The sequence below is a fragment of the Mobula birostris genome, chromosome 15 (genome assembly GCF_030028105.1).
Source record: "Mobula birostris isolate sMobBir1 chromosome 15, sMobBir1.hap1, whole genome shotgun sequence".
NCBI classification, from domain to species: Eukaryota; Metazoa; Chordata; class Chondrichthyes; order Myliobatiformes; family Myliobatidae; genus Mobula; species Mobula birostris.
Window position 1 is genome coordinate 49,303,927 of NC_092384.1, and position 13,641 is coordinate 49,317,567.

General features: G+C 43.2%; 1 protein-coding gene across 2 annotated transcripts in view; it reads right to left on the reverse strand.

Annotated features, from left to right (window-relative positions):
- Positions 1-13,431, reverse strand: part of znf276 (zinc finger protein 276) — a 55,997-nt gene extending 42,566 nt beyond the window's left edge. The window contains exon 1 of one of the 2 annotated variants that reach the window (XM_072279743.1): positions 13,167-13,431. In XM_072279743.1, coding sequence (XP_072135844.1) covers positions 13,167-13,326 — 160 coding nt within the window. In that variant the 5' untranslated portion in view covers positions 13,327-13,431. The other variant, XM_072279744.1, reaches the window with a different exon arrangement.
- Positions 13,432-13,641: the final 210 nt, after the last annotated feature.

Genomic DNA, 13,641 nt, shown 5'->3' on the forward strand with positions numbered 1-13,641 from the left:
GATCAGCCTATCTTACCTAATCTGCACTGTCATCTTATCCAGGCCTCTACGTGACAGCTACGGTGCAACATTATACTTTCCACAGCACATGATAAACTACATCAGTACACAAGATATCACGTACAACTACACTGTCCAGTCCACCCTGGTTGCCTGCCATGCTACTCCCCTACCCAGAGTTGCAACTTATTTCGCAGAGCTGGCTACTGCCGGTAACATTCTGTGAAATTGAGTTTTTCCTTCACAACAGAAGTTGAGTCCAGCTTCAAGAAATGTCTTGAGGGCTAAAAGATTAGCTTTATTTGTCACATGCACATTGAAAGCAAATAAAATTTATTCATTTTGCATCAAATCAAATCAGTGAAGATTGTGCTGGGCAGCTCGCAAGTGTTGCCACACTTACATAGCATGCCCGCAACTCACTAACCCATACCGTACGTCTTTGGAATGTGGAAGGATACCTGAGCACCCAGAGGAAACCCAAGCAGTCAGAGGGAGAACGATCCAACTCCTTACATACAGTAGTGGGAACTGAAACACGATTTTACAGCTGCCTGTTGTACAGTGATGTACTAACCGCTCCGCTACGCTACCATGCTGCTCTAGGTTACTGAGGTGTCAGACTTTGAAAGCTTGGTCATGTGCCCTCCATTCACAAAGATGGAAAAATATTAAAAACCATTAAAATCTATCATATTTTTAGGAAGTTAAAAAAGAAATGGAAAAATGAATAGCCATCACAGGAAACAATCTGGAAACAATTTTGAAGGGAACGGAACTACTAAATGATTAGCTAAAACAAAAACTCAAAACACTGAAAATACTTAGTAAGTCAGGCTGCATCTGTGGGAAGAGAAACAGAATTAATGGAAGACCTTTCCTCAGCATAATGAAGGAGAACACTTTTGGAATTGTATTTAATTATTTGTTCAATCCCAATGTAGCTATACATGTATAGGGAAATCTTAAAACGTTGATTAATTTTGGTAAGCCAACAATTTCATGCTGTTTTTCCAAATGCATTCTCAACCAACAGATAAAAGTCTACAAAATGTTAACCAACTTCAAAAGGTGAATGTTCAGTCATTTAAAGCCCCCTAGAATATATAGCAAAGGCAGCACAAGAATAATCTGAATTAAGCCCTGAAATTAGTACACATTAACAATAAAAGGAGAAGCTGTGTATCCTTTAGGGTGAAATTAAAATCAGTACTCTATACATTATTTAAGAAACATACTCCCTTAAACATGGCTCAACAACTTCACAAGCTTCAAACTGCTAATTCCTGTGACATTTATCATGTCACATTTTCTCTTTATAATTGTCTTAATAAATGTACACTATTTCCTGGTATTTACCTCTAATTTGCAGTTTAATTAACAGCACTGTATTAAAGATAAGTTTACATGTTTAGACAGCAACTTCCAGCAGGGAGGAATTAAATGTAAAAAAAATCAGAAAGCAGCTGTATGAGCAACTTCAAGGGACAACTCGTATATAAAAACTACCTGTAGATCTAAGGATCTTACTCAAGGTACCCATTCAATATGACATTCCAACTTTTAATGGTATAGCATCATTGGAAAAATGTTAAAAGAAAAATATTTCTAAGAATGCTTCAAATTCAAAATCACAGGTAGATAGGGTCATAAAGAAAGCTTTTGGCACATTGATTTATGAGAGTACAGGAAATGGAATGTTATGTTGAAGTTGTATGAGACGGTGGTGAGGCCTAATTTGGAATATTGTGAACAGTTCTGGTCAGCAACCTACCGGAAAGATATCAACAAGGTTGAAAGAGTACAGAGATAATGCACAAGGATGGTGCCAGGACCTGAGTATTAGGCAGAGGTTGAATAGATTAGGACATTATTCCCTACAGCGTAGGAGAATAAGGGGTGAAGATAGATAAATAGATAGGGTAAATGCAACAGGATAAATGCAAGCAGGCTTTTTCCACTGAGGTTGAGTGAGACTACAACTAGAAGTCCTAGGTTAAGGATAAAAGGTGAAATGTTTGTGGGGAACATGAGGGGGAACTTCTTCATTCAGAGGGTGGTGTGAGTGTGAAATGAGCTGCCAGCAGATATGAGTTCGATTTTGACATTTAAGAGAAATTTGAATGGAACAGGTATGGAGAGACGTGGTCCAGGTGCAGGTCGATGGAACTCAGCAGATTAATAGCTCCGCACAGGCTGGGCCTGTTTCTGTGCTGTAGTACTCTGTGACCAAACCCTTTTCAGCCTGGTTTCACCCCATTTTCCCCCTTCATTCTACCTTGCATTTAAATTTCAAGGCGTAAGAAAATGTAGATGCTGGAATCTAGAGCAAAAATAACAAGCTCCTGGTGGGTCAAACAGTATATGTGGCGGGAAATGTTCAGCCAATATTTTGGGTTGAAACATTCATCTGGACCGGTCTACTTTTGATAATGCTTTGACACTGTATTAAATAAAGATAAATACAAGCAGTCCCTGGGATACCCAAGGGCTCCATTCTTGAAAATAGTCTGTAAACTGATAATTCTGTAAATCAGAAATGAATTTCAGTGAGAATTAGAGTTGATCAATAAGAACATTTATTTATTGTGTTCACTTGTATAGTTTCAATGGCACAGAATGAGAATGTCCCACATCCAACAGCTAGTTTTGATGGCCTAGACTTTCAATGGATAGGTGGCAAGGCAATAGCAAGTCAACTGTGATTTAGCTACAAGATAAAGATTTGAATTAGGAAGCGATTTAGGGCACAAAACCTAATACTGCTCTACCATTCAAGGACCATGGCTGGTCTGATCACAACCCCAATTCTACAACCCAATCTTCCACCCCTTTACTTAGTAAATATATATTACACAATGATAAAAAAAAATTAAAGACTCTGCTTCCTTAATCCTTTGAGGGAGAGAGCTTCAAAGACGAGTTCTTGAGAGAAATTTTCATTTCCCTCTCGTCTTCAGTTGAGGCCAGTTCATTGGCTATATTTAAGAGAGAGTTAGATATGGCCCTTGTGGCTAAAGGGATCAGGGGATATGGGGGGAAGGCTGGTACAAGGTCCTGAGTTGGATGATCAGCCATGCTCATACTGAATGGCGGTGCAGGCTCGAAGGGCCGAATGGCCTGCTCCTGCACCTATTTTCTATGTTTCTATGAAGACCTCTTATTTTTAAATAATGACACAGAGCTCTAGATTTTCCCACAAGAGGAAAATAACACCCCACATGCACCATATTAAGACCTCTAAGGATCTTAGGTGCATAAGCAATATTCCCTCTCAATCTTTTGAACTCTGGCAAATGGAAACCTAATCATTCCTCATAAGAGAATCCATTCATTCTGGGTATGTCCAGTAAACTGCTACTGCTAACCAATATATATATTTTGTTAAATAAGTAACCAGTATTTATGGTTTCATCACTGCCAATATATACATTCAAGCAGAGCCAACCGACTTTTCTATTCCCTCACAATTTTATCAGCTTTCCTCAATTACTTGCTTACTAGTCTTTCTCAGGGGCAGCATGGTTAGCACAATGCTTTACAGTCCCATCAACCTGGGTTCAATTCCCGCCACTGCCTGTAAGGATTTTGTATATTGACCCCATGACTGCATGGGTTTTCACCTGGTGCTCTGGCTTCCTCCCACAGGCCAAAGATTTAACAGTTGGTAAGTTAATTGATCATTGTAAATTATCCCATGATTAGGCTAGGATTAAAAAAAAATGAGGGGGGGTTGCTGGGTGGCACGGCTCGAGGGGCTGGAAGGGCCTATTCTGCACTGTATGTCAATAAATAAATGAGTGAAGGTGGCGCTGGTGATATACGGCAACGTTGTGCTCACAAAACTACAAGCTATTCTACTAAATTATCTTCTGGACTACGATCACTGCAATCTGCAACTTCCCTTTAAGAAAAAAAAACAACAGGAATTCTGTAGATGCTGGAAATTCAAGCAACACACATCAAAGTTGCTGGTGAACGCAGCAGGCCAGGCAGCATCTCTAGGAAGAGGTGCAGTTGACGTTTCAGGCCGAGACCCTTCGTCAGGACTAACTGAAGGAAGAGTGAGTAAGGGATTTGAAAGTTAGAGGGGGAGGGGGAGATCCAAAATAATAGGAGAAGACAGGAGGGGGAGGGATAGAGCCAAGAGCTGGACGGGTGATAGGCAAAAGGGATATGAGAGGATCATGGGACAGGAGGTCCAGGAAGAAAGACGGGGGGGGAGGGACCCAGAGGATGGGCGAGAGGTATATTCAGAGGGAGAGAGGGAGAAAAAGGAGAGTGAGAGAAAGAATGTGTGCATAAAAATAACAGATGGGGTACGAGGGGGAGGTGGGGCCTAGCGGAAGTTAGAGAAGTCGATGTTCATGCCATCAGGTTGGAGGCTACCCAGACGGAATATAAGGTGTTGTTCCTCCAACCTGAGTGTGGCTTCATCTTTACAGTAGAGGAGGCCGTGGATGGACATGTCAGAATGGGAATGGGATGTGGAATTAAAATGTGTGGCCACTGGGAGATCCTGCTTTCTCTGGCGGACAGAGCGTAGATGTTCAGCAAAGCGGTCTCCCAGTCTGCGTCGGGTCTCGCCAATATATAAAAGGCCACATCGGGAGCACCGGACGCAGTATATCACCCCAGTCGACTCACAGGTGAAGTGTTGCCTCACCTGGAAGGACTGTTTGGGGCCCTGAATGGTGGTAAGGGAGGAAGTGTAAGGGCATGTGTAACACTTGTTCTGCTTACACGGTTAAGTGCCAGGAGGGAGATCAGTGGGGAGGGATGGGGGGGACAAATGGACAAGGGAGTTGCGTAGGGAGCGATCCCTGCGGAATGCAGAGAGTGGGGGGAGGGAAAGATGTGCTTAGTGGTGGGATCCCGTTAGAGGTGGCGGAAGTTACGGAGAATAATATGTTGGACCCGGAGACTGGTGGGGTGGTAGGTGAGGACCAGGGGAATCCTATTCCTAGTGGGGTGGCGGGAGGATGGAGTGAGAGCAGATGTACGTGAAATGGGGGAGGTGCGTTTAAGAGCAGAGTTGATAGTGGAGGAAGGGAAGCCCCTTTCTTTAAAAAAGGAAGACATTTCCCTCGTCCTAGAATGAAAAGCCTCATCCTGAGAGCAGATGCGGCAGAGACGGAGGAATTGCGAGAAGGGGATGGCGTTTTTGCAAGAGACGGTGAGAAGAGGAATAGTCCAGATAGCTGTGAGAGTCAGTAGGCTTATAGTAGACATCAGTGGATAAGCTGTCTCCAGCTTGCAGAACTCGTTGACTTTATTAACTTTGCCTCCAATTTTCACCCTGCCCTCAAGTTTACCTGGTCCATTTCCGACACCTCCCTCCCCTTTCTAGATCTTTCTGTCTCTATCTCTGGAGACAGCTTATCCACTGATGTCTACTATAAGCCTACTGACTCCCACAGCTATCTGGACTATTCCTCTTCTCACCCTGTCTCTTGCAAGAACGCCATCCCCTTCTCGCAATTCCTCCGTCTCCGCCGCATCTGCTCTCAGGATGAGGCTTTTCATTCTAGGACGAGGGAGATGTCTTCCTTTTTTAAAGAAAGGGGCTTCCCTTCCTCCACTATGAACTCTGCTCTTAAACGCATCTCCCCCACTTCACGTACATCTGCTGTCACTCCATCCTCCCGCCACCCCACTAGGAATAGGGTTCCCCTGGTCCTCACCTACCACCCCACCAGCCTCTGGGTCCAACATATTATTCTCCGTAACTTCCGCCACCTCCAATGGGATCCCACCACTAAGCACATCTTTCCCTCCCCCCACTCTCTGCATTCCGCAGGGATCGCTCCCTACGCAACTCCCTTGTCCATTCGTCCCCCCCACATCCCTCCCCACTGATCTCCCTCCTGGCACTTATCCGTGTAAGCGAAACAAGTGCTACACATGCCCTTACACTTCCTCCCTTACCATCATTCAGGGCCCCAAACAGTCCTTCCAGGTGAGGCAACACTTCACCTGTGAGTCGACTGGGGTGATATACTGCGTCCGGTGCTCCCGATGTGGCCTTTTATATATTGGCGAGACCCGACGCAGACTGGGAGACCGCTTTGCTGAACACCTACGCTCTGTCCGCCAGAGGAAGCAGGATCTCCCACTGGCCACACATTTTAATTCCACATCCCATTCCCATTCTGACATGTCTATCCACGGCCTCCTCTACTGTAAAGATGAAGCCACACTCAGGTTGGAGGAACAACACCTTATATTCCGTCTGGGTAGCCTCCAACCTGATGGCATGAACATCGACTTCTCTAACTTCCGCTAAGGCCCCACCTCTCCCTCGTATCCCATCTGTTACTTATTTTTATGCACACATTCTTTCTCTCTCTCCTTTTTCTCCCTCTGAATATACCTCTTGCCCATCCTCTGGGTCCCCCCCCCTTGTCTTTCTTCTCGTACCTCCTGTCCCATGATCCTCTCGTATCCCCTTTTGCCTATCACCTGTCCAGCTCTTGGCTCTATCCCTCCCCCTCCTGTCTTCTCCTATCATTTTGGATCTCCCTCTCCCCCTCCAACTTTCAAATCCCTTACTCACTCTTCCTTCAGTTAGTCCTGACGAAGGGTCTCGGCCTGAAACGTCGACTGCACCTCTTCCTACAGATGCTGCCTGGCCTGCTGCGTTCACCAGCAACTTTGATGTGTGTTCCCTTTAAGAAAAGTATTTTTGAACTGTCTAAATAAACTAGAAATTTTATTATCTCCTGAAGGATTTGGCAAACTTGACTCTCCAGAATGCCAGTACGGCCACTGCTACAGCTTCCATCACTGGAGTGGACTTCAGGCCAGATTAAAGCAGAAAACAAACTAGCTCACTTCTCTATGTCAGGCAAGATCCCCCATCTAAGCCCATTCCGTGTGCCTGTGTTCTCCCTCTCATCTTGCCACTACCATTGGGCAGGAGGTGCAGATGTTTTGGATCCCACACATTCAGGTTTGGGAGTTGTTGCCCCACAGCCATTGTGCTCCTGGACCGGCTTCATCGTCCCAGCACTGAACTAACTCTGTAGCTGTGGACTTAATTTCAGGCACTCTGCAGTTCATGTTCTATGGATCATTTTTTTTACTGGTTTTTACTAATGACATGTTCTTTTTCACACATTATATGTTCGTTGATCTTTGTTGTGTGTTGCTTTTTGTGGATTCCATTGCATTTCTTTGTTTTGAGGCTGTCTGCAAGAAGGTAAATCTCAAGGTTTTATATGGTATACATACTTTGATAAGATATGTACTTTAAACTTTGTTTGTTAGAAGAACCAGTTCCCTCTGCAATCACAGATAATTTATAATGTGGTCTACAAGTTACAATGGGAGACAGAAAATGCATGCCAAAAGAGCAATGTTATAACAGTCATGGGGGATTTCAATATGTAGGTAGATTGGGAAAATCAGATTGGTGTGGGATTCCAAAAGCAGGAATTTGAAATGAAGTGTGTAAAGTTACCATAACTAGAGAGAAGATTCTTGGGAAACTGAAAGTAGATAAGACACCTGGATCAGATTGTGTACATCCCAGGGTTCTGAAAGAGGTGGCTGAAGAGACTGTGGAGGCATTAGTAATTATCTCTTAAGAATCACAAGATTCTGTAATGGTTTGGAAGATTTGAAAATTGAAAATCTCACTCCATTCTTCAAGAAGGGAGGGAGGCAGACGAAAGAAAACTATAGGCCAGTTAGTCTGAATTCAGTGGTTGGGAAGATATTGGAGTCGATTATTAGGGATGTGGTTTGGGGGTATTTGAAGGCCCATGATAAAGTAGGCCACAGTCAGCATGGTTCCTCAAAGGAAAATCTTGCCTGGCAGAATCTGTTGGAATTCTTTGAAGAAATAACAAGCAGAATAAACAAAGGCGAATCGGTTGATGTTGCGTACTTAGATTTCCAGAAGGCCTCTGACAAAGTGCCACACGAATCTGCTTAACAAGCTATGAGCCCATGGTATTACAGGAAAGACTCTAGCATGGATAAAGCCGTAGCTGATTGACAGGAGGCAAAGAGTGGGAATAAAGGGAGCCTTTTCTGGGCTGGCTGCCGGTGACTACTGGTGTTCCACAGGGGTTTACGTTCAGATCGCTTCTTTTTACGTTATATGCCAATGATTTTGGATGATGGAATTGATGGCTTTGTTGCAAAGTTTACAGACGCTATGAAGATAGGTGGAGTGGCAGGTAGTTTTGAGGAAATACAGAGGCTACAGAAGGATTTAGATTAGGAAAATGGGCAAAGAAGTGGCAGATGGAATACAGTGTCAGAAAGTATATGGTCATGAACTTGGGGTAAAAGAAATGAAAGGGTTGACTATTTTCTAAATGCAGCGAAAATACAAAAATCTGAGGGCAAAGGGATTTGGGAGTCCTTGTGAAGGATCCCCTAAAGATTAATTTGCAGGTTTAGTCTGTGGCGAGGAAGGCAAATGCAATGTAAGAACTCACTTCAAGAGGACTAGAATATAAAAGCAAAGATGTAATGTTGATACTTTATAAAGCACTGGTGAGGCCTCACTTGGAGTATTGTAAGCTGTTTTGGGCTCCTATCTTTGAAAGGATGTGCTGAAATTGCAAGGGTTCAAAGGAGGTTCATGAAACTAATTCTAAGATTAAAGGGCTTGTCATATGAACACCATTTGATGGCTCTGGGCTTGCATTCACTATAATTTATAAGAACGAGGGGTGACCTAACTGAAATCCATTGAATGGTGAAAGGTCTTGATAGAGTGGAAGTGGAGAGGTTGTTCCTGTGGCGGAGAGTCTAAGACCAGAGAATACAGCCTCAAAATAGAATGGTGTTCTTTTAGAACGGAGATGAGGAGGAATTTCTTTAGCCAGCGAGTAGTGAATCTGTGGAATTCTTTGCCACGGGTAGCTGTGGAGGCCAAGTATTTATGTATATTTAAGGCAGAGGCTGATAGATTCTTGATTGGGGCTGAGGCAAAAATTGGATCAGCCATGATGAAATGGTGGAGCAGACTTGATGGGTCATATGGTGTAATTCTGCTCCTATATCTTATGGTCTTAAGGTCCTATAATCTCTTCCTTTCCCGCCAAATGGACAGTTTCAGATTTTTCCATGTTAAATTCCATTTGCTAAATCTTAACTCATCTGTAAATTGAAGCAACCCTTGGAGGTGCCTGCAAAATTACAATGTTATTTAATTATTTTTTATTATTGCATCAAATTACAAAAGTTGCATATATTACTGCAAGATAACAGCTGCACAGAATTACGGAATGGACAAAACCTTATAAAGTAGTCCAATGACAATCACAATAAGATGCATTTCCAATTAAGATATTTCCCTTCAACCAAATACTTAAGAGCGCTGAAACAACAAAATTACCAGAAGTGTCTGCAAAATGACAGCACAAGTCAATAAGGAATAATTGGTATCTTACTATAATAGGGTCTCTTCATCAGAGGATAAGTGTTCAGCAAGCATTACACAGTATTTTGAACAAGTACTGCTGCCTTGGAACACATTTCACTTATCAAAATGAGAACCAGGAAATACAGGTTCACATGTACCAAATAAATCATTCTGTCAGTTGGGAATTCTGCAAAACATACATCAGGCTGCTGTTTATCAACTACAATTCAGTGTTCAACACCATCACCCCCTTAGCACTAATCAACAACCTTCAATTCCCGGGCCTCCGTACTTCTATCTGGAACTGGATCCTCACCTTGCTTATCAGGAGACCACAGTCAGTACAGTCATAGAGTCATCGAAAAGTACAGCAGAGAAACAGGCCCTTCAGCCCATCTAGTCCATGCTGAAACCATTTAGACTTCCTATTCCTGCACTGGGACCGTAGCCTTCCACACCCCTACTATCCATGTATACTCCCTCAAATGCTGAAATCAAGCTCTCATGCACCACTTCTGCTGGCAACTCCTTCATGACCCTCTGAGTGAGGACGTTTCCCTTCATGTTCCCTTTGAACTTCTCACCGTTCACCCTGACCCATGACTTCTAGTGTAGTCCCACCCAACCTCAGCAGAAAAAGCCTGCTTGCTTTTAACCTATCTATACCCCTCATAATTTTGTATACCACTATCAAATCTCCTCTCAATCTTCTACATTCTAAAGAATACAGTTCTAACCTATTCAATTTTTCCTTATAACTTAGTTCCTCCAAACCCAGCAACACCCTTGTAAAATTTCTCTGTACTCTTTCAACCTTGTTTACATTTTTCCAATAGATAACTAACCAAAACTGCACACAATATTCCAAATTAGGCCTCACCAATGTCTTTTACAACTTCAACATAACATCCCATCTCCTGAACTCAATACATTGATATATGAAGGCCGAGGTACCAAAAGCTTTCTTAATGACCCTACCTGTAATGCCACTTTTAACGAATTACGGACCTGTTTTCCCAAATCCCTTTGTTCTACCATACTTGTCAGTGCTCTACTGTTCACTGTAATTTCCATCTGCCATTTTGCAGCCCATTTTTCCAGCAGGTGCAGATCCCTCTGCGAAGCATGTCAGCCTTCCTCACCGTACACTGCAACCCAAATCTTGGTGACAACTGCAAATTTGCTGATTGAGTTATCATCCACATCGCTGATAAAGATGACAAACAACAAAGGACCCAACACTGATCCCTGAGGCGCACCACTAGTCACAAGCCTCCAATCAGAAAGGCAACCCTCTATTACCACTCTCTGCTTCTCCCACAAAGCCAATATCTAATCCAATTTACAACCTCATCCTGAATGCTGAGTGACTAAATCTTCTTGACCAGCAACCTTGTCAAATGCATTACTAAAGTGCATGTAAAGTCCACTGCCTTACCTACATCAACTTTACTGGTAACTTCCTCGAAAAGCTCTATAAGACTGATAGACATTACCTACCATGCACAAATCCATGCTGACTATTTCTAATCAATCCATGTCTATCCAAATACTTATATAGCTGGTCCCTTAGAATACCTTCCAGCAAGTTTTCCACAACTGATGTCAGACTCACCAGCCTATAATTTCCAATTTATGTTTAGAGCCTTTTTCAAACAGCAAAACAAAATTGCGTATCCTGCAATACTTTGTACTTCTCCTGTTGCTAAGGATGAGTTAAATATCTCTGCTAGGGCCCCAGCAATTTCCTCCCATAGGATCTGAAAGAACACCTTGTCAGGCCCTGGAGATTTATCCACCCTGATTTGCCTCAGAGTAGCAAATATCTTCTGTACAGGGTTAATGAAGTTGATGCCGCTTTGCCTCACTTCTACAGACTTTGTGGTCGTCTCCTGAGTAAATACAGATGCAAGAATTCATTTAAGATCTCCCCCACCTGTTTTGGCTCCACACACGGATTACTATCCTGGTCCTCCAGAGGACCAATTCTGTCCCTTGCTATCTTTTAGCTCTTAACATATCTGTAGAATCCCTTAGGATTCTCCTTCACCTTGTCTGCTAGTGCAACCTCATGCCTTCTTTAAGCCCCTGTGATTTCTTTCTTAAGTGTTCGGCTTTGCCTACTGCCTGTCACCGGGGTTGGGGTCGAAGCGCTCAGCAGAGATGGTGCTCGGTGTCAGAGGGTTGGTCGGAGGCTCAAAGTTTTCGTACGGTCTCAGAGTTGGACTGTGGTCGGGGTGCTTCCAGGATGCTGCATCGGCAAATTTGCGGTGCTGGAAGCTCATGGAAGGGTGTTTCTCCCTTCAACCGTCTGCGTGAGATGATGGGACTTTCGAGAGACTTTGAGACTTCTTTTTTCACGTGCCCATGGTCTGTTCTTCATCAAGTTGTCGTATTGCTTTGCACTGTTGTAACTATATGTTATAATTATGTGGTTTTTGTCAAATTTTTTCTAAGTCTTAGTTTGTCTTGTGTTTCTGTGATATCATTCTGGAGGAACAAATTGTATTATTTCTTAATGCATGCATCACTAAATTACAATAAAAGAGGACTGTGTGTCCTCATAATCTAACCTAACCTTATATCTCTTATACTCCATAAGCACCTCATTTGTTCCTACTTGTCTATACTTGCTATACACCTTTTTTTTTTAAAAACCAGTGCTTCAACGTCTCTTGAAGACCAAGGTTCCCCACACTTATTACCTTAACCTATTTTTTCTGACAGACATATACAAGTTTTGTACTCTCAAAATTTCATTTTTGAAGGCCTCCCATTTACCAAGTACACTTTCACCAGAAACAGATTGTCCCAATCCACAGTTGCCAATTCCTTTCTGATACCATCAAAATTGGCCTTTCTCCAATTTAGAATCAAAATCCATGGACCAGACCTAACTTTTTGCATATTTATTTTGAAGCTAACGGCTCATGATCACTGGATGCAAAGTATTCACCTACACAAACTTCCGTCACCTTTCCATGTCTTATTCCCTAATAGCAGGTCCAGTATCGCACACTTCTGGTTAGGACTTCTACAAACTTTCCTGAACATATTTGAGAAACTGTATCCCATCTATTCCTTTCACTCTATCCTGTCTAGACCTTTACAGTATTGATGAACATTGACAGTTTTGTTTCTTGAATTGCTCCATGGTCCTTATCCATATAGCAGCTTTCTCAGCTTCAGGACTTGCCAAAATCACACTTAATGAAGTTTTCAGAGCATTTAATATTTTGCTGCTGACATCTGCGGGCCCGACAAGTACCCCAACTATTGTTGTTGGCGATGGAACTCTGCATTAGTGAGCAAGGACAAATGTTTGAATATTGGTGGGGAATAAGCAGCTTAAAGCATTAGCTATCTCATGGTTAGCAACTGCAATGCCGGTCTGTTTCAGGGGCTTAATTATACATGAACTAATCACTACCAGGTAATACTACGTAGTACAAGAACTGCCCGGTATACTGTATGAATATATATTATCACACCAGTGATATCAAACCCTATAAACAATGCCACGCGAATTTGCACATAGACCCGGATGGACAAGCGGCCGTCAGTTTACCATTGCATGAGCAAAACAGGGATTCCAACAAAACTGCATTGAAGTATGGGCGGAATAGTCCGGGGGTTTCACTGCAACCAAACTACCACAGGTTTTGTAATTATTGGACTCAAGTCGACGCGGATTGTGAAGGCGAATGATGAGGCTGTCACTGGAGCAGTACGTGAGACGGAAAGGTCTGGGCCCCGGGGAGTCGGCCGCACGTCTGACACTGACCTGGCTCGGCTTGCACCGTGACAGCGGCCGCTGGCTCCGCCTCTCCCTCAGCCCGTCGCTGCCTGCCGCCGGTCCATCGCTGCCGCTGAGCCTCCGACAGCCTTTCCATCTTCTGTGCCATGGCGGAAGACACGAAGCGCCCGCGTTTGTTCCGTTTCATCCTCTTCTGGAGTGAAAACTTTAAATCACTAACATTTTCTTTCACTAAAAATGCTTCGCCAAAACGAACTGTAAACAACCGGAAGGGGAAACCGCGAGGTGCACTGTCCCTACTACACGTTGATGCCGAGTAAACAGTTCCGGGAGTAAAGAGGGTGGAACTCCGACTATAATTAAACCGTGGGTGCCAGGAACTTGAAATTACAAATAAAATCACAATAGCCTGAAAGTATTCAGAAGTTTTGCAACAACTGCACGGAAAAATAGCATGGAAAAGCATATTTGTTCTCCATAATTAATTACGATATTGTTACAT